A 23,745-nucleotide genomic window follows, 5' to 3' on the forward strand; every position below is an offset into this window, starting at 1 on the left:
TGTGCCCTATGTAGCAACTGTTCACACACTCCCCGAAACATCCAGCCAGGTAATGCCAGCCGCACACTGTCACATTAGCTCCAGTCCACACTTTGAGCTACACACCGCTCACTCATACATGAGAGGGAGAGAGGGAGGGTGCTCGAGTCTGTGAGTTGCTTCTGGAAACAAAAGGTGAGGAATTGGGGGCCATGCTGCTTAGCAAAAACTTTCTCTGTGTTGCAGTGCAGAAGGAAAGAGAAAAAAAAAACAGGTAAAGTGTCAGAAGAAAGTTTGCACTGCAGAATAGGAGCCAGCATTTTTTTAAGTGGCTGATTCAAATGCCGTGGCTTAAGCGGTACTAGATGTTTGTAAAAGAGTGAAACAGGAGATAACCTAATATAAATTAAACTGCAAGACATTTGGAAATGCTTTACACGCGCCCTTATTTTATTAGAAACAAACGCAGCCATATGGTTGAGGTCTCATAGCAATGCCTATTTCAGCATGGGGGCTGGAAGCTCTGGTAAGCACACTCGGACAGAGTACTGAAAGAAGTGTGTAACTAAAGTGAAGTTTAGCTGATCCATTTTCGTAACTCTCTAATTGTCTTCCAGCCTTCCCTGCTGCCTCCAACACTCAGAATAGACATCAGTAGAATGTGCTACTTTTACAGGACCCAGATGCAACAAAGGTGGCAGTGATGCCACTGAAATTTTCCAAAAAAGCTGCACTGGAGGCGTTTGGGTTTTTGAACACAGAGAATACAACATATGCTCGGGGGCATGTGGCCTGCCAGAGCTGGGTTCTAATTGTTACATTGCTCTCACAGAGCAGAGGAAAACACAGCCAAGAGTCTTTGTCATCTCTGAAGTGTGCGCTGCCATACTCCAGGCCAACAGCGGAGCACGGAGAAGAGACAGATGTCTGGACATTTGCTGTCAAACTAAGTCAGAGAGTCTGCCAAAGGGACAGAAAAAAAAATCCAAACTTTTGCTAACAACTATCTGTTAACTTAAAGGTCGCACTGAGGAGTCGTGTTAAGCGTAAATCTAGGTAATGTTAATTTTGCTATATTATCTAAAACGGATTGCAGGATTTTGCATATGTATTGGTGGCGGTGGATCAGGAAGTGGCTCAATACATGGACCCCCGCCCCCACCAAATGTTACTTAGTTATAAAGGGCATAAAATGAAGCGCTGTTTGAATGTGCGCGAATGGGCAAATGTGGCTTGTGGCAAAAAGCGCTTTGAGTGGTCAGCTGGAGTAGGAAAGAATTATATGAGCACAATTCCATTTACCATTTAGCATGATATGCTCAATTGGATTAACTCACTCAAATCAACAGAAAAACAGTCAGACAGGCAACAAATAAAGGAGCGAATATGCATAAAGTGGCAGCTCAGACGCGGCCTGGTGCTTGTAAAAGCGGCTTCGCCCAACTTGCGGTGAATAGCCGAGCAGCAGGAATGCCTCCATGGATCACCCCGGCAGATAATGTCAATCACCTACTGTGTGGAGAACTCCTCCCCATTGTTTTCTTTTAACCCTCCTCCCCAACAGAAAACAAATGGGCCACACAGCTTGCTGTTTGGCTGAGGTGTTAATTACCGTCCCCCCGGCCCATATGAACAGCAACTTCAGACAATAACCCTGTCAGGCTCCCGGCAGGAACAGTCCCTCCCAGGTTTTCTCTGCTGATATCACCTGCTCCACGCGGGGCTATTGACACCTAAACCTGATCTATGCATGAAACACAATTAAAGACTTTAAGGCACAAAGGAAAGTGTGATAGGTAGCACCCGCCTTTGTCTCAGAGTTTGCATTAAGCGCCATTGTTTGTCGACATTAAGGACAATTACGCAGACAATTGTTAAGCAAACCTTGGAAGTCATTGTGCTAATTAGCGTGTAATTGATGGGGAAATGACAAGCGGCTCAGCTGGTAATACCCGCAATACCGTCTGCGAATGAGGCTACTGCCTGCACTGAATGTGGACTTTTCAACTGGTCCACTATGAGGTAAGTATGCATTAGTAGCGGTGGTAGGGAGGTTGTTAATTAGAGGAAGATTAAAAAAACCTAGTTTGGTGAGAGTGTAAGTTATGGTGATATTTCTATTGCAGAATACATGGAGTATAAATACAGTTACATTAGGCACCCATAAAAAACTTTTGGGGTTGAAGCCTGTCGTCTTGGTTTATACTACATTAACTGTGAGAAGCCCGTGTTGCTGCACTGGAAATAGCATGCTGCTAATGGCTACCACATTTGAAGTGTCCATTAGCCCACAGAGGAATGAAGTTAAGTGACTATGACAGGGGCACTCCCTCAGTTTGCCAGGCTTCTATTGTGACCCGGTTGGTCGTCCTGCACTCTTATTCACAGCCAGTAGAAAAACTGGGTCAAAGGTCAGACATCCAGAGTGCTGTGGTTTCTATGACGACGTGGCCTATTAAGGCCAGGCTCATTGGCCTCTTAACATGCTCTTGTACACAAAAGAACTATTAGTGCAAAAAAAGGGGAGCGAGAAGCGATGAAGGGAGGCAGCGCCGGGGAGGTCCTGACAGCGCAGCGTCAAGCTTCTTCCGACATTTCCAAGACGGTTCGTGCAGGATACGCACTGTATGTCAGACGTACGCAGCGATGACGTGCTCTTCCGAAAACAGGCAAGATACGTGGGTTTGCGCTTTTCTCAAAAGGTCTCAGCTTTAAATTACTCAATGAGCGATGCCGTCATATGACTACCTCATGTGTATTCTGCACAAGGCCAAACTCACCAGCAAACCGGGTTTATTTGAAAAGTCCTTGGAGTGAATTTACTGCTGTTTCAGTAATAAAACAGCATTAACAGAATACAAGGCCAAGACAAACCCCCATAAAAAGCTTCTTTAACATTCTGTCTCAGTGAGTGAGCTGCAACTTAAGCAGGCGTTTGCATTTTTGCAACTCAAGCAATTATTTGTTTCATGAGGCTACTCTTTTTTTTTTTTGTCTTCCTTGAGCATGACATGGTCCTGAGTTATTACTTCCTGCATCTAGAGTGTAACCAACGTTAACTGCAATGTGTGTGTTAGAATGAAGCCGCCATTGTTCTCCTCCTTGGATTTCAGCTAATTTTAATCAGCCGTTTAATGCTAAAGTGAGGGTACAGTCAGGAATAAGTGAGTAATTTTGTTACAGAGCACAACAGCAGGTCACATAAAAACTCACTGTGTAATTAGACGCAGGAGAAAATAATTATACATCTGGTAAGAGCAAGGCCATCTCATAAAGACAGAGAGTAGGGTGCAAAGCTATTCAAAGTTAATTATGTGAAGTCAGTTATGTGGTTTTCTGCACCTTTGGAGATCTGCTTTCGATTGTCACAAACGGCTCCCTGCTAATGTCACAATGATCCGATGTCAAGACAGGCTAGCCCTCTAATGTCCAAGATATGCTTTCTGCTCAACGACCCGCGGCATTGTTTGTCCAGTCGCGCAGGAACGCAACGTTTTTATTGTTTGGGGAGTAGCCTCGTTTCATTGAAATTCACAGCTGTAAACGTCTGTATAATTAACTCCAGAACACGACGTGGTTACCAGCAGTCGGCTGGTTGTTTACAGTAAAGCTCGACTTAGAAATCAAATCTAGGTGTGTGTGTGTGTCAACACTACGCCAATGACACACAAGTGAGACCTGAATTTTTCATTTATGACCAAACACAAATTGACCGGAGACAGCGTGGGTTACCAATATAATGCTGCGTTTTCTTGCCAAGGCGTTTAGGAGGCAATAATAAGTTCTGCATGCACCCCCACCCACTCGCGCTGAACGGGGCAAATACCACAGCGTGGTAATCACTCCCAAATACACAGGGAAGACATAAAAATAACCCCTCTCTTCTTTTTCCAGAAATTGCAAATAAATATTTACCCCCAGCCTCCGAGAGTAAACACACGTACGTCTAAAAGTGCACCTTTTTTTTCTCACTGACAGAGCACAATTGTTTTTCTCTCTCTTTTTTTTTAACTTCCCAAGAGTAGCTGACAGGGCTAGAGGAGAGGCAGCAAAGCGTCGTGAAGGGGGGCAGTCAGTTTTGAAAAACTGAGGTGGGCATAAGTGGGTGTAGTGGAGAAGGCAAGCGAGAGAGAGCGAGAGAGAGAAGGAGGGAAAAAAAAGGAGCCTAAATTAAACACATTTGTTTCTGCTCTCACATACCACAAGTCTTATGAAAACAGAGGGCTGATTGTGTTCACTCTGCAAGTCCTACCCCCCTCCCCTCTGTCTCTTCACCACCACCCAGCTCCACTCCCCCAACCCCTGTCCTGAGCAGCAGCAGCCCCTAACCACCCCCCCAAACACACACACACACACACACACACACACACACACACACACACACACACACACACACACACACACACACAGCTGCCTGCAGATGCCTCCTGTGTTTGCTCTCTTGAGTGCTAAAGCGCAAATCTCCAGGCCCCGCAGACTTCTGGGCCCTGCCTCATCTCAGTTTTTACTACCTGACATCCCTATCACCCCACTGCAAACTCCACTCCCTCCACTCTCCTCCGGCTCTCTCCTACTCACACACACACGCACACACACACACACACACACACACACACGTTCAAATGCCACAGGTATGTTTCAGCCACAGTCAGTCCTCAAACACAGGGGACTCAGAGAGGGACTGAGGCCATATAATTTAAGGTGGCAAAGCTGTGGAATCAGTCGCTTTGACGTGGAATCAATTCATTTCCATCTATATGTCGCTGTTTTTAAGCTCTAACAGTCATGCAAACTATATTCAAAAATCATTTGGCACAAAAGAAAGAAATTTGCTACATGTGCTACAATGTAGCTTTTGAATCGAACAGTAAAAGCAATCTCAAACCTCCACAATGTGTGACACAGCACAAAATTGCCATGACATTCCCCGGGATTAGTTATGCGTACTGTCAGCAGACTGCAGGGAGGTCTGGAAGACTGCCAGCGGGGTTTTTTTTGTTTTTTTTAATACCTGAAACATTTGTAGAAGTCATTTCCTTACAGTCTGCAAGCTTCATTTTCATCGTGCTGATATTGAGTGCTAAATCACGATTTAGCAATAGGCTTGTCTATAACTTTGTCCCCATGCAGGGCTCTTCTTACATCTCTGAAACTCTGAAAAGCTTGAAACCCGTCAGACAAAACCTACACGTTCATGGTGTAAAGAAAAGCCTATAGAGGAATCACAAGGCAGGATGGGTCATTAGGTCCTTTACCTCTTCAAGGTTCACCAGGTCTCTTGAAAGCAAAACAATGAAGCAGGAACATGAGCAGAGAACCAATATCAGTTTATTTTAATATTGACTAAATCACTTTTTACATATTTTGGGAAAACATGTCCAGTTTTGAGCAACTAATATTAATTCATACAGGCTGTCACAACTTTTTGTAGAAAAAAAATCTTCATGGCATTAACCAGACCACTGAGACCTCGAGGCTGGACATGCTACTTAAAACAATACAGCTGCTGCTATCTTTCACTTTCAATGCAATCTAATGAGAGGGGCAAGGTGATTATGATCATGGGCTGCTGTAAATATCAGATTCCCTGGGACAGGGTTGAGGAGAGGCCCCCTTACAATTACATAGTATTCAGGAATGCAGAGCATGAACCACGGTAACAGGGAGCTGAAGACAAAAACGCTCACATCCCATTCTGAACGTTTAGCTCACACCATGCGACAGGGAAAAAAAGGGGGTTTTACAAACAGCCTTTAAAAAAGTAGGAAAGTTTATCTTTCATGGAGAACTGTTTCTGCGATACTGTGCCACAATGCAACAAGCTTCCACTCAATCCAAGCTGCACACTTCTGCAAACAATTAAATGTTAACCCAAGGACTGTAAGCTGCTCAGAGAGAGAGAGAGAGAGGGAGAGAATAGGAGGGGGTGACTGGAGAGAGAGAGAGGGGGGGGGGGGGGTGCTTGTGCACAATTACAGCAGGGATTTATGGCCTGAGAAACAATTTATAAATCACAGCGCCTGAGCTAATGTGCTCCAGATTGTTCTCCATGCAGCTGCAATTTTGGTCTGCGTGAAACGGCATAATAAACCTGGCTGGAGGACATGTTTGGGTGGTGGCGGTGGTGGGGCAGGGAGAAAAGTTGAGATTGTGGGTGGAGGCTGAAAGTTTTGAGGTGTTTTGAACAAAGAAACTGAGAAGGTTTTTTTTATTATTATTATTATTAATATTATTTGAGGCCGGGTGAGATTGTGCTGAGGTGTGATTCTTAATTGAGAAAGGCTAAGAAGGTCTTAACAGAAATGTTCAAATTATGCAAATAATCCCAGTTAAAGATTGGTGGGAGGTTTGGGGGGTAATAATGGACAAAACAGGAAAAGCAGTGAAACTTCACAACAAGCGCAGTAACATTGCAGTGAATGGTTTTCCACTCACTGCAAAAACCGTGAAAGGCACTCTTTTAATTACACTTCTGACATGAGTCGAAAATCATTCGGGTAATGAAAAGGAAAGACAAATGCTGCAAACTGATCCCTTCATTGTGGCTGCTGGGCTGATGTAGAGGAGGGGATCGGATATGCCGAGGGGAAGCCTGAGCTTTCGCGGCCACTCAGCCAACTGGCCCTGAACCTTGACCTCTAACCCTTCACCCAGGGGGGCAAACAAAGCTCTGAGTGACATCTGAAACTAGACACTCTGTGGGGAGAGAGTGTCTGGACAGGACTCAAATAACCCCATTAACTCTGCAGAAAAGATTTATGGCTATTTATTCTCCATCTGCAAATTTCGAAAGCTGAAGAGTCACACAGATCTGTCAAAAATAATCGAGCGATTAAGAGGTGCGCAGCGAGTTTTATCCCGTTTACTTGCCAATATCTCCATCTTGCATGAGGATAGGCAAAAATGCGCCATAATTAACAACTCTGAGTGGAGCTGTGATTAGCAGTGGTACACACATATGCCAACAGTTAGTCTGCAGCAAAATAAATTCTGCTTAATATGAACAGCATGAGTACGTCTTCAGGCAGTTTTAAAGAGAGTCGCTGATGCATATTCACCCGCACCTCTGATGGATTTCTGTACAATGGATTACGTAAACAACTCTGGCATTGGTTTACTGTAAACAAAAACAGAGGGAAAAGTTGATGGTAAATGTGCTGCGGTGAATGCGATCGCTCCGTCGCCAGAATGCTGAAAGCCACTGTAGTATTTAAATCAGGCAAGGAGGGAGGAAGACTGGGCCAAGCATTCTGTAGCTCAGCTGTGAGGCTCTAAGCCGTTGCCCTAGGGTCTTTGTCCTGCCTTTCAGGGCAAGTCTGAGGTAGTCAAAGACCCTATTCATGACCGGCGCTCCCCCTGCCAACACACCCATACAGCCCCAGTCAAGTCAGCCGAGAGCTATAGAGCCTTCCCATTTCACACGAGAATCAGACCTGCCCCTAAAGCCTGCTTCAGGGATTTCCAATAGCCAGCTCCTCTAACCCATGTACAAATCAAACAAAAGGGCTCCTTGGCCTATTCCATGTCATATAGGCTTGATTAGATCTTTTTTTTTTTCTAATGTAGCTACTCTACATTTGAAGCAAATAAGTCAGTCAAATATGTAGGGAATTGTTCCGATGGAGATCCTGACCCTACCCCACATCCATGATTATCATCTGATACAAGATCAACCTCATGCCAACACTTACTTCTTTAAAGAAGCACCCAAGCTGAGTATATCAAATGATAAACTCTCAACACAAAGCAACCTAATCATGCTGATTATCTGAGGGCAGGCGTTAGGGGAATCCCACTATCTGTAAAGAGTGTCTTATGTCTGCTGAGCACAAGGCCCTCAATCACATCCCTTACTCATAACTAATCAAGAACATTACCTCATAATTTTAAATTGAGCAGATAAGGTCAGGGAAGAGGGATATCCTGTGGCTGAGAGCGATGCAAACAGCTCAGGCCATCAGACGCTTCTGCTGCTCCTGCTGTTTATTCTAACAGGATCCACAAGTCTGGACCGAGATAAGGAGGCTACACATTTTCGATGACTTGTGCCTTTGCTCGGCTTTAATCTAATTTGCTGCTCCGCAGAACATTGTGACTTCTTAACAAGTACAATTGGTTTATGAGGCTAACGGGGAAAGAGAGGGGCACCCAAAGGTTAAGTTACGGTAATACCAATATCAGGACAGGCAGCCTGATCTCATGGGAAAAGTGTCAATGTGTGATATTTAACAAACAAATTCAAATTCAAACTTTATGGGGTTTCCTGGTTGTTGTTTTTTAGATATCTAAGATCGGCGTGCTCTCATGAACATTTTATAAACTTCACTTAAAAAACACTGTTGCAATAAAGTGGCAATGCATAAATTCTTTTACAAGTACTGTTGCAGACAGTTTTTAATGGTAAAATGTAAACCACTAAAGCTTACACGGACACGTTCCAATAATGGCTTAAACAACAGAGTGAAATAATGCTTCTGTGACATACATTTACCCCAGGCTAATATGCGTGTGTCTAAATAAATGTATTAAACACGTGACACTAGCTCTCCGTCTTTATTTATACAGTTACATATACGATCCATTACTTACGAGCTACCAGAGCTAAATTCAGTTTGCAGATGGCGCGTCAGTCTTATCGGTTACAGCGATGGCTCTATAGTCAAGCGCGTGCAAGTTTTGGTCTATTTCAATACAACAACGTGCAAGAAATCATCATGCGGCAACTTAAAATGCGTGACAAAGTGAGAGATGCATTTGCTTTATGGGTAAAGTGAAAATCTGCACGGGTTAAAGCAACTCTTAAAATGTCAGTGCGGAACAGGTCACGGGTTGTGTACGGGTGCAACGTGCGGATGTGTGACATGTATCTGTCAGTGGGCTACGAGCTCCAACAGCACTCCTAAACCTGCTCCACCATTTAACTCGGTGGGAAGCGGCATTGCTGATTTATAACCTCAACCAGAAGAACAGCTGCTCTGCTTGCAGTCAACTAACCTCATTCTGGAAGGATGTCCATCCACTTCTTAATTTAGTATGACACTACAGCCTCACTGGTACAACGCATACGCATGCCTTTATTGGGCTGCACAGAGCACTTCCGTGCCCAGCATATGAACCGAAGCGAGGCCTGGTGTAAATCTCAGTAGTACTGATGCTACATGCACATGATCTGATATCCTCCTGCTGTTGTTGACTGGGTTGTGACTGTAAGGTAATGGTAAGGCATTGTGGTCTACGAAGAAGAAGCTGTGCTCTGTGGGAGACAGAATCCCTCAGATAAGTGAGTGCCTCAAGGTCTGGAAGGCAGCCCACCACAGGATAACAGGCAAAGGAATAGCAGCACCCGTATCTGCCCCAGTTTATGCTTCTACCACCACATCTCATCAACAATCTCTCCTCATGCCTGCTCCCTCTCCCTCTGCTGCTGCCTGCAGTGCTTAAACTGAAAACAGCTGCTTGGAATACCAGACTGATGAAACCCTGTTTAGAGCTTTTTTTTTTGTCTTCCTGCTGTACAATCACATTTTACTAGCGAGGAGTTTAAGGTACAATTATAGAGGGAAAACATTTCTTTATGCGACCTAAACAGTAGTGGTTATGGGTATGCATGGGCATACAAACACTTATATAAAGAAACAGTCACTCTACCCTAATCTACCAGTTAGACTGCTGTGGTAGGGATCATTATGATTTTATCTGCAGTTTTCACTGAGAAGCAGTGTACTGGAGGTGAAAAGACTAGTTAACCGATAAGACTAATTTAACCAATCCAGACAAAAAAATCACAAGTTCATCTCCTTTCTTTGTCGTATTACACAAGCGATTACACAGTTAATCCACCTTCATTCAACTGGCTGGATCATAAACATAATTATGGTTAGATGCAGGCATAATTAAGGCCCGACCGATATATCATCCGACATTTGTCTAGCACAGGTAATTTAGTCATTTAAAAATGGTATCCGACAGAGTTGCTCCGACTCCAACTCTGACAAACTGTATTAAGAATAAAACTCCTTCTCCGTTTCTATGAGGACAGAGACACGCACACGATTCATGCGAGCTTTAATTTGCACTAAGAACAGCTTTTTTTAATATGTAACAGTTTAACCAAAAAAATGAGTGACAAAGAACGCAAGCTTTGGTTTTCCATTGCTTCTAACTAAACTATATTTGAGTCTCACAATAGATTCATGATGCAGAGATTATCCGCTAAGCATTGCAATTGTTTGAGCGCAAAGTAAGGACATGTGTAGACATGACTCTCTATTTGTTCACCGGAACGCCTATCGCCTATATTTAACTCTTCAACAAGAGTTTTGTGTTCCGAGACTAGAACAGCGGAGACATCGGCGTGCGCTCCGAAGCGCTAGACGTGTTCACCTGTTTGGCCAAATGTATCTCGACTTAAACACAAGTTCTCCCATTTTTTGTTTGGTCTTTTTAAAGGAGAAAAAGCAGTGTACCAAACTGAGCAGCAGTTCTGGCCAAACGCAGCAAACGAGAAAAACACATAAATTGATTTTTTTTTTTTAAAAAAAACACTCGCACACATATTCATCTTGGCACATCAAAGGGATTCATTGATGTCACTGAACATGGGGAGTCTGCGGCTGGAGAGGGGAGATGTTGGTTATCCTTTCCTCAAAGGGTGCTGAGATGCTCCTGATGGGCCCCGCGCTCGAGAAGCCAGAGAACGCTATAAACAGAATTTCTAATGTCAGGCGGGCGAGTGGGTGGATTAGGTAGTGAACCAGCAGGCTATGGGGTAGCGGGAGGAATTGACGCCAGCTCATGCTTTCCACAGAGATTAGAGAGAGAAGGATAGAGACCAGGACTGACACCATTTCACACAGTTGTGTGTGAGGGATGGTAGGAAGAAAGCATCCGTGGGCTGAAAATCAAATGCCAGATGCATGCATCCCCCCCCCAAAAAAAAAAGATTTGCATGTGACACTGCTGGAGATGGTATAAAGTTATAACATCTACTGATTTGTTGGTTAGTTTCTGTGTAAATTGGAACATTTGCAACATATTATTAGCTGCACTGGTTTGTGTTGCACTAATTAGAACTGACCTTGATTACCCCTGTGCAATATAAAAGCTAATTGCTGAGAAATACAGCCGTGAAATATGTACCAATTCACACATTATGTGGAAACTGAGAATGTAAACATCTCTCCCCTTCTTCTGCAACTAAATCATGATTGTTTTTCAATTCCTTTAAGTCCGAGCAGAGGGTTCATTATCAAAATGACTCCAGGCGAGAGCTCCCAGCCAGTGATGGCATTTCTGCGGGCGATCGAGATCTCCTTCTAATTGGATAGTGCCACCAAATTGATGTAGATGTGTTTGCCTTTGAAGGGAAAAAAATCCTTTAAAAACTATAAACCTAGTCAAAAATGTTAGCTGTGTTGACACAGCGCTTGGGTATAAAAATATTTGCACGCCAACATTCAGGAATACAACACTGAGCGTTGTGAGAATGTGAGCGCCCCGTACACTGTTCCCTCTGTTGCAAAATATCCACACAGCATCACCTGAACGCCCCCACTCCCCCAACCCTCCTGACACTCACAGGCTCTGCACAGACAAACGTGCAGCACGCATGGTTGCATGTTTGCTCATTCACACACACACACATGCAGCAAGGTGAGTGAAATGCCAAGTGAGCCACCTGATGAAAAGACATCTCCACACAAACAGGCTTTGCTTATGCAGGGAGAGGCCCTTTTATTCAGCGGGACAATGTCTGTGTTGACTTTTCTTTGTCTGCACATTTTAAGCACCAAAAGCACCAGAAAGAATTGAGGGGGGGTGGCGGTGGTGGTGAGAGCCAATGCGGCATGCAATCGTAGCCACTGACATGTCCAGACTTATACAAGCTCTCCATTCATATCTCGATCTCAAACCATTTTCTATTCAACAATCATGCTCGGGAGTTCGAGTGTCCCACTGTGTATTTGATGAAGATATGTTTGAGCGGCTAACCTCGCTCACACTCTCTCGCCACCTCTCACACACAAGAGGCATTTCGCTCGTCGGCGAGGATGATGGTGATGTAGTGGCCGAGTTATCTAAAAGTGCTGATGAAGGCAACAAGGGGCGGTGGCGTGGAGCGGAGTGCGTGTTTCGCCAAGTTAAATCTGACAGTCTTCGATCACAATGCAAATCAGTGAATTGGCAAACATTTAGCTGGATTTGTGCTGATAACTTTGATAAAGAGGGGTAAAAAAACAAAACAAAAATTTAAAAAAACAAATGCTCCGGTCCTGCGCCCCACAGCAGGCAGAGGTCTGGTGGAACATCTCTGCAAACATAAAACCTCCTCCTCAGCTCTCAGTGGATTACAGCGGAATGTCAGCTCAGAGCAGGCTTTAAATCAGTTATGCTTGGCCCTCAGGGGAACTCTGTGCTGATCCCATGTAGGCCTGTCTCTCATTGCTCATGATAGGGTTGCCACATCCCAATTTTTATTTTTTTTTTAAGTTAGGGGCTCAAAACCTTCAAGACTGCAGAGTAAAATTACTGCATGACAACTCTTGAGCAACACCTCACGTCTATTATATGCACTGAATGCACATGCAGCATTACTACACAAAAGCAGCTGATTGGGAGAGCACAAGTAGGAGTTATAAATAGTTTCATGCAAATGTGAAAATGAATGTCTTGCATACATACAAAACTAAAAAAAAAAAAACATTTACATTACGCTCAAAGGTATCAAGCTGCCTAGTCTGCACCAGGAAATGGAAACGGTGGATTTTGTTGCCTGGCACTAATCACACGATCTGTGTGAGAGACGCAACTTTAATGCGTCTCATGCAGCACAAGTACAACCGCGTACTGCTGGGCGCTTGTAAAACAAATGTGGCAGTTCCAGCAGCAGGGCGTTCCAAGCTGCACAAGATCATAAAAGTATTTGCGGGCACCAGGATGGTTTTTATGTCAAGACGGGAGAGGTGACAAAACAAATTCAGGAAGAAAGTAGGAAGAAATTTAATCTCACTAGCCTATCTGCATATTCCACAGAATGATTATTCGTGATAAGCTTTACTGCAGAGCTCATCATGTGTGTAAAATGTGTGATAAATATTATTCTGTAAACCTATCTGCACTAAACTTGATCCACAGGTGTAAATAAATCAGACTCTCGCGATGAGAGGTGAAAAAAAAAGAAAAATGTTGAGCCTTTCCCCAATCACATTCACGACATTTAAGCCACGAAGCCAGTCCAAAGCCCAGTACAATATGGAGACCTTAAGACGACCGCTAAGTATGCCAGCTATTGTCTGCCTGCTTGTTTTCTGCCACAGTGATGATTGACACAGTCAGCCCACTTTGTCCTATTGACCCCATTCTTTTTTTTTCTTCAAATATAGAGGATTATACCTCAGAATTTAAAATCCCCTGTAATTATTTGTTACTTTGCCACAAGCAATAAGCTGTATTAATTTTCCGCTCTTGTTTTCCTAGAGAAAATACCAGGAAGAGAGAGGCATTCATACCAGACACGCATGAAAAAAAAAACAAGGGACGAGATAACAGAGTTGAAGCCGTTAGGTTTGTTTCTTAATTACACCAAATACATCTACCACAGTTTCCTTTGGGGGGAATAAACGTATTCTAATGCACTTCTATTCGAGCACGTTTATCTCTTGGGTTGTGACGTCACTCCTCGGAAAGTCTGGTGGCCAAAACCAACAACATAGACAAACTACAAGATAGCGTGCATCACATGGAGTGAGGAGAGTAGCCATTTAGTTAATGAGCCCCAATGGAGACCTCCAATGAAGCCATCAAGACTGCTCAGAATAACAATGGTCAACTAACGCCTTTCTAATTGAATGGAAGGTACAGGGAGGCAAGGGGAGTGGGCAAGGAACAGTGAAAAGGATAAAGGGGGAGGGAAGGGGGGCTGGGTCTTTTCAGTCAGATGCCTGCCAGGCCTTAACGAAAGTACTTGTTTTGTTTTTTTTTTCCTTTTTTTGGGGTGGGGGGTGACATGGCTTGGGGGATGGACAATCTCAAGAAAAACAGAGCTCACAAGCAGAGATTATTTCAAGGAAGTTTGTGCAGCACCAATTACATTGCATTTAACAGTCTCCCGATTCCAAATATTAAACTACCTAAAATGTGTGTCTGTTTGACCTTAAGTGTCCACAGCATTACTAACTGGCTACCCACTGCTGTGTGAAAATGTCATGTTTGAAGCCAAGCACTGCAAAAAAAGAAAAATTGCAACAACAACAAAAAAGCAGCAACCAAACCAATAATCAGTATTAAACACTATAAAATGTTTACAACTTCACAAGCTGGGAATGCCTCAATGCAACAGGTTAAATGACACACTCCAAACTCTGCATCAGCAACACTTGCTTAAGACTGTCAACCTTATCTGGACATTTAAAGTCTCTGGACAGCGTCTGTCGGGGGACACAGTGCAGTGAAATGCCTCCCGTGTGTGTCAGAGTGAGGTATTACATTGTTGTTACTGTAGGATATGACCTGACCAACAGCCTTTTCCCCCCTTTTGCAGAGTAGCTTTTAATATGCAGGCCAACAGAAGAAGTTAGCCTGCCTATCAAAAGAAATGCCACTGAAGCTAAAAACATTAGAAAGAAATGTGGTGCAAGTAAAAACAACACGAGAATATCTTGCGATTCTAAAATGGCATTTTAGCCTCTGCACTGCAAAATACAAGTCCCTGGAATAACAGCACTTTAGATAACATCAGCTTTAGTAAGGCGAGGCCACTATTAAGTATATACTGAAGACCCAGTGTGAAGCTGCAGCACAGTTTTTGTAAGGGACTGTCAAAGTTGCTCCTTATTTTCAAAAAGACTGAGCAACGTGTCTGAGGTTTCCATCTGAATAAGAAGTTCTCATATGCGAGCCTTTGCGAGGGGTGGGTGGTAGGGAGAATTTTATATCCCCAAAAAGAACAAAGAAGTAGTTAGTACTCCTTGAGAGGCCACTCGGAGGGAATATGGCGGTCTGAGTTGTGCACAAGGAACTTTTACGCACGGCCAAAGTTTTTTGCAGAGTAAGAGGGAACAAAGAAAAGAGAGCAAGGGGAGGGAAACACATCCGCAGAGACACTTACTGTTCTTGCACTGGGAGACAGCGAACCATTAGAGAGGTATGGATTGGTGAGGTCTGGGATCATGAGAAACGGGTAGCCAGGATAGTGTGGACTCTTAAAAAAGCCACCATCTTGCTGTCTTCTCAGTGCTGCAGGGATAAAGAAAATGGTTAAGCAAGACACAACAATTACCAGTTGCACTATGCAAAAGACCCAGAGTTCCTTTTTATTATTATCATCATTATTATTATTACTGTTATCATTACCTTCGCTGAAGTAGTCTCTTGTTTTCTCATAACTTTCTGAGTCGGGTCTGGTTTGGGGGCGCCTCTCTGCTTGCTACAACGGACATTAGACACAGACGGAGGAGGAGGGGGGAAACTAGTGAAACTTTCAGCGCTATTAAATCCCATTTCTTTTAATGCTGAGCCCCGCGGAGAGCACTTAAAATGTGCTCTGCACTTACCTCCGAGTCTGATGAGCTGCTATTGTTTTCCGACTCGTTCACTAAGGAGGATTTCACATCATCCAAATCCCTTTCCGCTGACACATTTTCGGAGATCTTTTCCTCCTGCTCCCCTTCGTCTTTAAACGATATCATTTCATCGTTGGCCCCCAAATCGTCCCCACCACCTCCGTTTAACTGTGGCATTTTCGCAGACGAGTGGAGAGTATCAAGGAGGACGAAAAACAAACGCAACAATTGACCTTTTCTTCTTTTTTTTCTTTCTTTATCTGATCAGCGTAGTCCAAGCGAACCACTGGAGCAGTAAACTACAAGAAAATGTTCATATTTTAAAACTCCTTTTTCATCCTCTGAACTTGATCCCGTGCGCCATGTCGAGCCTTGAGTTAATAATCCACAATTAAAAGTTTGCAACAGCGACAGAAAAAATCGATGAAAGCTTGGCGTCGGTGGCCGGATGCGCCGCAAACTTGGCAAAGTTTCGTCTCCTTCGCAGGTTGTGGACAACTTACGGTCCCTGTGTGTCTCTACTTTTTGTGCCGCTGAGGAATGGGACTTTCTTTCCTCCTACAAGAGTCCGGAGACCACATAAACTACAGCACGCGCGACAGCGAGGTTATTCAAGAACGAGCAACACGTCCGATTTCATCTCCTAATATCCATGCGTAAGAGAACTGCTCAAGTTTTTTTTTAAAAAGAAGAAAAAAATGAGGAAAGAAAAGGGGAAAAAAACAACAACGACACGGGCTGCAGTTTTCTCCACTTCGGACTCGCTTGCTTTCCCCGAGAACCGACAATTTGTTATGTGGGCCCCCAACGTAAACAAAGTTCATAACTAGAAAAAGAGAAATAACAAAAGACGTGCAAAAGTATAAAAAAACAAAAGGTTCAGCTGGACGTGCTCGCCCTTTCCCTCCACATTGCTGCCGGGGAATGCGCTCTGAAAACTACTTGGTTGTTCAAGTGGAAGAAAAGCGCAAGCCCGTCCGTAGAGGAGGAGTTTGCGCTGAAAACCGACACTTCATTCACCGCCGTGTAGGCTACATCAGCTATTCTTAACCCTAAAGCCACCAATGCGCAGTCTCCATACAGACCATGAAGTGATGAGGGGGGGCATTTTAACTGGAGGGCTGCGTGACCACAAATAAATCACCACCCCAATATATTATTATTATTATTATTATTATTATAGACAAATTACGAGGTGGACTCGCTTTGTTTTAAACATGCGAATAAAGCACAAACAGCGCGTCACCCTAATCGCCTTTTAATAGTTTAAGTAAACACCAGCAGCAGTCTATCGTGTGACGCGACCAGATGATATTCCCAGTATTGTTCAGGTAAGCAGCAGAGACCACGCCGCCTCCATCAGGGAAGGAGGAAATAACAGGCCAGCTTTTAGTGACAAACTCGTAATTACACGCTTCTATTTAAATTGCACGTCTGCGCTGCCCTGAAACAATAAAGCGCAATAACACCCGGGATAAAGCACGGCCTATTACGGCACAGCTACCAGGCATGACAGTGAGGCAACAAGGCTCTGAACATCCAGGCCTCCTGTGACATGCCTGGCTCACTTCTCTCTCTCTCTCTCTCTCTCTCTCTCTCTCTCTCTCTCTCTCTCTCTCAAGCACATTGCCCCATTGTTGATTTGAGGAACAGGACTGGAGCCTGGTTTTGCAAGCTTTGGAAGAACAAGGGAAGTGGTTACATTTTTTTAAAAGATATGAAGTAACCTCCTCACAAATCTTAAACACGGGGATGAATTTTAAATCCACGACAAATGAAATGAGCTGAGTTTGTTTTGTTTTTCTCGCAAAGTATGGAGAGTTGCTAAAGTTATCCAGAGGTGCAACACACTTAGGAAAGTGGTTTCATTCTTCAGGAGCTTTTTCTTTCTTTATGCCTCACGTTATCTTGGCATTTCTTATTCCAAGTCCAGCGGACCTCAGACTTTTCCTGACTTCTGATGCAATTCGACATTCTTCGCTTGCTTGTGAAAAGCAGTCACTGATGTTGTTGACTGTGTGTCAGCAAGCTGAAGGCTGACTGACAATTCAGCAGTGTTGTCTCCACGGGCCTCATTAGATCCCCAGATTCCTACTGAGTGTTTGTGTATGTGCTTGTCAGTGTGTGTGTGTGTGTGTGTGTGTGTGTGTGTGTGTGTGTGTGTGTGTGTATTTGTATTCGGTTAAAAGCAACATATACTGTAGTTGCATACTGCACCTAGTGCACTTGCACACACACACACACACACACACACACACACACACACACACACACACACACACACACACACACACACACACACAGGTGAGTATTTGCCCTCAGGGCTACAGATCCTTGCTTTTTTTTAAAGGGGTGGAAAATGTAGGAGGCTACAGTATGCAGAAAAAAAGTATGAGTGAATTTTCCAAATTGTGCTTCGGTTAGTTGATGATTTTGTTTATCCGAAGTCTGTTTCGCAGCCTTTTAGTCACACCCTTTGTTTCTGGTGTGCATATTTCTATACCCCTTCTCAAAAAAAAAAACCTAAAGTGGAGGAAAAATACAGATTTCTCCCCCTTAAAGATATTACGTGTCAAAGATGCAATAGACTATGCATGTCCCAGCAGGTGTAATTACAATAATTCAACACTTGTGCCCCATAGCCTTATGAATGATTAATAAAGAAATCAAATATTAAAACAAGTCAACACAGAAAAATAATAATGACATGCATAAGCAGTTGCCCAACAGGAGTATCTCTTAAATAATGACAACCTTACACACACACACACACACACACACACACACACACACACACACACACACACACACACACACACACACACACACACACACACACACAATAGTTGAAGCAAGCATGATAATAAAGCACACTCGGTCAAACTGTGGACAGCATCGAGTATATTTGCAAGATGATAAACGTCAGCTATCTTTAATATGTTTTGTGATAGTGCCAAGGCCTTCATGCTGATTTGTTCACCACTATCTCTCTTTTTGTTCTTTTCCTTTTTGCGAAATTCTAACAATCCAGCTTTGATAAAAATTAATTTCTTCACACCCTCAGCACCTGAAAGCAGATTTAATCTCTCTGACTTTAACCTACGGATCCCCGTTTCTCCGTACGACTGCCTCGTTGGAGCGGGATCGGTTTTAACTGAGAGCTGATGAGGGGTCAGGAGAGATGCGAACAGCCACAATCTTAGCCCGGGGGCAGATCAACTGGTGGCCAGAAAATTTATTCAGAGGGTGCTGTCCCTGCATCTGCCTTACTTTGAAGTTGCTCTCTCGACTCTGGCATGTCGTACGTGACTGCGTGTTCATTTTTTTTAACCCCCCCTCCCCACTCTCACTAAAGAGAGTGTGAAAAAGCCGAGAGGGAGCAGTAGTGTACACATGTATGCGCTTCTGTCAGAGTAGGCTTATACTTGTGGTAGTTCGTGTGTGTGTGTATTTGACAGACATGAGAGTGGAGAGAGGAAAGCAGGGGAGGCGGGAGAGAGATGGAGAGATGCTGTGTGCCAATCCATACTCGCGCTGGAGAATTCAAGGTCATTCTTTCATGTTTTGCCAACCATCGGTCAATCAGTTCCCAATCAAAGTGGTGCTTAATTCAGCAGTAATTCCCATCTCCTTATTACGTTTTTGTTTCACCACCACCACCGCACCCCCCTCACTGTTTCAGAGGTGCTAAAGCATTTCCCCTGTCTTCTATCTGATCTGCTGCAGTGTGTCCAACATGCCCTGCCAGGCCAAACCCGCGCTGTCAAGTTCTTTAATAATACCAGTTAAAGTGTGTGGAGGACATGTCAGATCACACAATGTGCTACCAGTGCTTCTATCTATCTCACTTCAGGAGATTTAGGGCTCATTTGATTGTCTCTGAAGCGTACCCAAGTCATGTTCTTCCATTAATCAGTTCAACCCTCCCCAATGTCTCCATCCATGTCTGTGTGTGTGTCTCTTACAGATTGAAACTGGAGCACAGAAAACTGTCCAACAGGAATCTGGAACAGTTATAATAGATGTGATGTTGTATCTTAATATTTGTGATTCCGAAATCCAAAGAAGATGCTTTGTTTACGCTGCGTAAAAACATGCCGCTGCCCATCTGCTGCCGAGCATTTTCACCCACGAAGAGAAAGCTTACAAATCACTCAGCGAGTGTCACTCACTCGAACCGCAGTGTGCAAAAATTAAGCATGCACCAACAGTTGCACATTGCAGAAGGATCAACAGACTTAAAAAAAACAAAAAAAAACACTAAGCACTTCAGGATTTTTTTCTCCTTTTTTTCAAAGGGCAGGATCCAAAAGCAGATGAACTTGCACAACTCTTTTGCATCACCACTATGCTATATTAGCTCACCTCCTCAGTCATCACGTTAAGTCTAGATGGGAGTGCCTCGTGCAATCATGGATCTCACAAAAATAACCTCATATCCATTTTAATCCAGAGAAAGGTCCCCTTTCCAGGCTGGTATGGGCGTATATGGCATTTAAGACTGTGTGAGGATATGATTAGATGACAGTTTTTACTGCCTAAAGGGTGTAACTGAAACACTAAACTGTGCAGAGAGGGGAAAATAAAAGACTGTGTTGCAAAGTTTTATTCCTGCCCTTCTCCTTCTCTCTGGCGCTTTGTTGCATTTTTAGTATCCTTTTCAAGCAGAGTCCTGTTTTCAAGATGAGACAGAGTTTCCTGCCAAAAAAAAAGAAAAAAGAAAAAGCAATCAATCCTACCCTAATGAAACAACTGCTGACTCTGTTCATTTCTATATGATCGAGCTATAAAAGATGACGGCAATGAGGCGCAGGCCAAATTAACATATTTTTCTAGCAAAGATAATAAACGTGCGACTAAATTAACTTTATAATGAGATATTCTCAAGAAGTATAAAAGATGATCAGACTTTAAAAAACATCAAACATGTCCAAGTCCTCCAGCTGAGATTTACATGGTCGCTAAGAAGTGCTCGCTCGCACCTCTTGTCTGAAAATCCATGTTCATGTTTTTCTGTATTGTGGAGGATGCTTTTAAGGAGCATTATTTCTGAGAACTTCAAAGCCTGCCAAAAGCACTCTCCTTTTGGAGTGTGCAGCAGCTTGAAAATGTACTTATATTTTCCAAATGGACAGGAAGAGGCCCTCACTGGTATTGAGGTGATGCTAATGCAGTGTGGCTCTAGTTTTTTTTTCTTCTTTGCTTTTTTTTTAAGTGTAACACAAAAATATAGCCCCATATTTAAAATAATAATATTGTTTTACACGACTGATTATATATAAATTTTAACAGCTTGAAGACAGATACACATTTATGTATTTTTTGCTTAGTCTACACAAACGCATATCCAACAATGCCTACAGATACACTGTTTACGTGTACAGTCCTACAATCTAGCTACTATAATCTGAGTCAGATTCTTTCCAGATGCTGCATTCAGGTTGCTTGATATTCCCTCCTTTTATTGATTCAGTTAACATTGCTGCATGCAAGGCCGCTGTTTTCTTAGCTTGGGACACACTGCACGGCTCCTCGGGGGGGAATGGGGAATAGTTCCCGTGATGTAAGCCCTGCCTGAGTAAAAGCCTGTTGACTTTATTTAATACATCCGCCAGATTTTTATGAGCATTACGCAAATGAAATGGTCTGCATTATGTGTGAACCATACGTTCCACAGAGGCATGCATGGCAGCAGACAGCTGGAAGTAACTTGAGCCCCTCGGTCACTTATCAGCCTTGGCATCCCTGCCATTTCCCATAGCCATCTTCAAGCCAGAAGAATCCAGCCATTGTTTTCATCTCTGTGGGCCCTGTGTTAACTCAGCAGCCCCTTGCTGATTGTTGCAGAGATATTAAAGAAAATGGTAGATTTGTCTTTGTCCGTATAACCCTGTCTTGTGATACCAAGTCCCCTATGTGTATGTGAGTGCATGAGTGTTTGTGTGCGCTGTGTGTGTGTGTGTGTGTGGTGGGGGCTTCTAGTCGATGCAGTTGTAGAGAGTAGCTGCACCTGCCCTGTATGTCAACAACAGGGTCTGAAGGAGACACTCAAGAAGAGAGGTGGCTTTCACACCACCGGCCTTTACTAGAGCTGCTTACTTTCCAAAGACAACAATGACCACGCTGCTGTGCTGCGCAGTGGAGCTTTTAGGCTCTATAGACTTGGCGCCTGCTCTGTGTGGCCTCGAGATTATCTCCCGACTGAGCCCTCAACATACAAGCTTATTGGACTTCCTCATGTCCCCTTGTTTTTGTGGCTCTAGAATTTCCAGGATGCTTTTTTGACTGTCTGTTTTACACATAGAGACAGGATCCCCCGTGGGGGTTGTTAGGAGGTTACACGGGGGTAGTAAAGGGGTCAGGGAGAAACTGTCAGTCTATTTCCTTTCTCTGGCCTTGGGAAACTGCACCACAAGTCTTTTGCATATTTTTAGCGTCCTTGCTGGTTTTTGTCTGCAAGTATCCAGAGGAGAAGATAAGTTATTCCCAGTCCTCGTGAAGTTCTGTTTTTCACATGGATTGCTCATTATTAGTGTATTCTCTATGGCTCCTTTTTTTCAACTACTTATAGGATGACCATATCCAGGACAAGATCAGTCAGAATAATGCACAGGATCTGGAAACCATCATCTGAATCTCTCTTCCACAGTATTCCTGCACAACCCTCTGCTGGATCTTGTAGATGTGAATTTTTGCATTTTACATTAATTAATAAAGTCGCATTCACAAGCCAGAGAAATGCTGTGTCCAACAACAAGTTATGTCACAAATTCGACATAAAAAGAGTTAAATTGTGTTATTTGGGATAAAATGTTCTTGTTTGTGAGCTGCGGGAGGATAGATGCTATCTGTGGAAAGTACGGATATAATTTTCAGGTACTTTAATGCTGTTATGAACACAGAGGGTAAATAGGTGCTATGTTTTGCTATTAGTAAATGCAGCAGATGCTCTAGCAGTGTACTGTTTAAGGGGAAATGAGTCATGTTTATTAGATGCATCCGAACTCTGAAATAGGACTATTTAAAAAAAAAAAAAGCTTGAGAGGGAGAAATTGCACAAAGTGGGCTGGGTAAGTAAAGAGCACCACCCCATATCTTTTTGGGCAAAACTTGCTCTGACGTCAAGGTGGGTATTGAGCGATCACGTACACCTGAGAGAGCAAGCTTCTATAAAACCTGCTGGACAGTCATGCTTGGCAGATTCAGGCAGCATTTACAAAGAATCACAGACACGTCTTACCTGCTACACCACATTTCTTCCTGAGTTATCTCCTGATGCATCTGCGCCGCTATCTTTCTGCATTATGAACGGTGAGGCGCTCATCTGCAGCTGTTAAAATAGCTGCTGTACGTTCGCTGAGTCCTTCCAGAATAGACCACTGTAAGAGTTAATATCATATTTACATAAAGTCAAGGTTATTGTCATTCTTTGTGTCTGGCGACAGTGACTATTTGTGTTCTTTGCTTCTTGCGCTTTTTACATAATACAGTTAAGTGTGGCTGGTGCAGTGTGTCTTCTGAAATAGACTGTGGTCAGAAAAGAGGGTTTAGCAGCACAGCGAAAGCCTACTGTAAAAAAAAAAGTCCTCAGAGTGAACAAAACCACCTTGAAGTTATTACCTGTAAACAGAGAGCAACTTTAACCATATTAAAATTATCTCAACCAGACTGCTGCTCTTGTTTCGTTCTAATTCCACCATACAATTATCACTCAGTGAATGGAAAGGTACGTGGCAATAAAAATAAGTAATTTCTGTTTTGCTTTGGCCCACCTCTCTGTAATGCTTAACTCTGCAGCTGCACTGTGAGCTGTGGAAAACAAACAGTGCAGTGCAGCTGGGCTTCTCAAGACAGCAAAAGGGGAATTTTAATCCCTTTTTTTTTTTCTTTGGCACCAGTCTGATTTATTTGGTCATAAAGAAAGGAAAAGCACCCCACCATCTGAGAAGGATTGGGAGGTGAGAACGCAAATTATGCCAGAACCCCAGTTGCAGACTGAGAAGAACAACAGACCAGGAAATGAATCCCCAACAGGTCAAAGAGCTCAAAAAACACAGAAGAGGTCATTTAACTATAGTGACATGTTACTGGGATGCTGGGACAGCGCAAATCAGTTTATCATATGCCCCCTAGCAACCAAATATGCTACAATGCGGGTTTTTTGCAGCGACACTATCTCTGAGATACAAAAGAACTACAAGGAAAG

The 23,745-nt window shown here is 43.4% G+C and overlaps 1 protein-coding gene across 2 annotated transcripts in view; it reads right to left on the bottom strand.

Moving 5' to 3' along the window:
• Positions 1-16,454, bottom strand: part of tcf7l1b (transcription factor 7 like 1b) — a 30,088-nt gene extending 13,634 nt beyond the window's left edge. For both annotated transcript variants that reach the window (XM_085367184.1, XM_085367183.1), the window contains exons 1-3: positions 15,531-16,454; positions 15,331-15,403; positions 15,086-15,213 (exon numbers count right to left, since the gene is read on the bottom strand). In XM_085367184.1, the coding sequence (XP_085223310.1) occupies positions 15,086-15,213; positions 15,331-15,403; positions 15,531-15,716 (387 nt within the window). In that variant the 5' untranslated portion in view covers positions 15,717-16,454. The remainder of the gene's footprint in view (positions 1-15,085; positions 15,214-15,330; positions 15,404-15,530) is intronic.
• Positions 16,455-23,745: the final 7,291 nt, after the last annotated feature.

This window comes from Diplotaxodon limnothrissa, linkage group LG12, assembly GCF_057381915.1.
Source record: "Diplotaxodon limnothrissa isolate DT_005_m linkage group LG12, D_limnothrissa_male_GT1.1, whole genome shotgun sequence".
NCBI lineage: Eukaryota > Metazoa > Chordata > Actinopteri > Cichliformes > Cichlidae > Diplotaxodon > Diplotaxodon limnothrissa.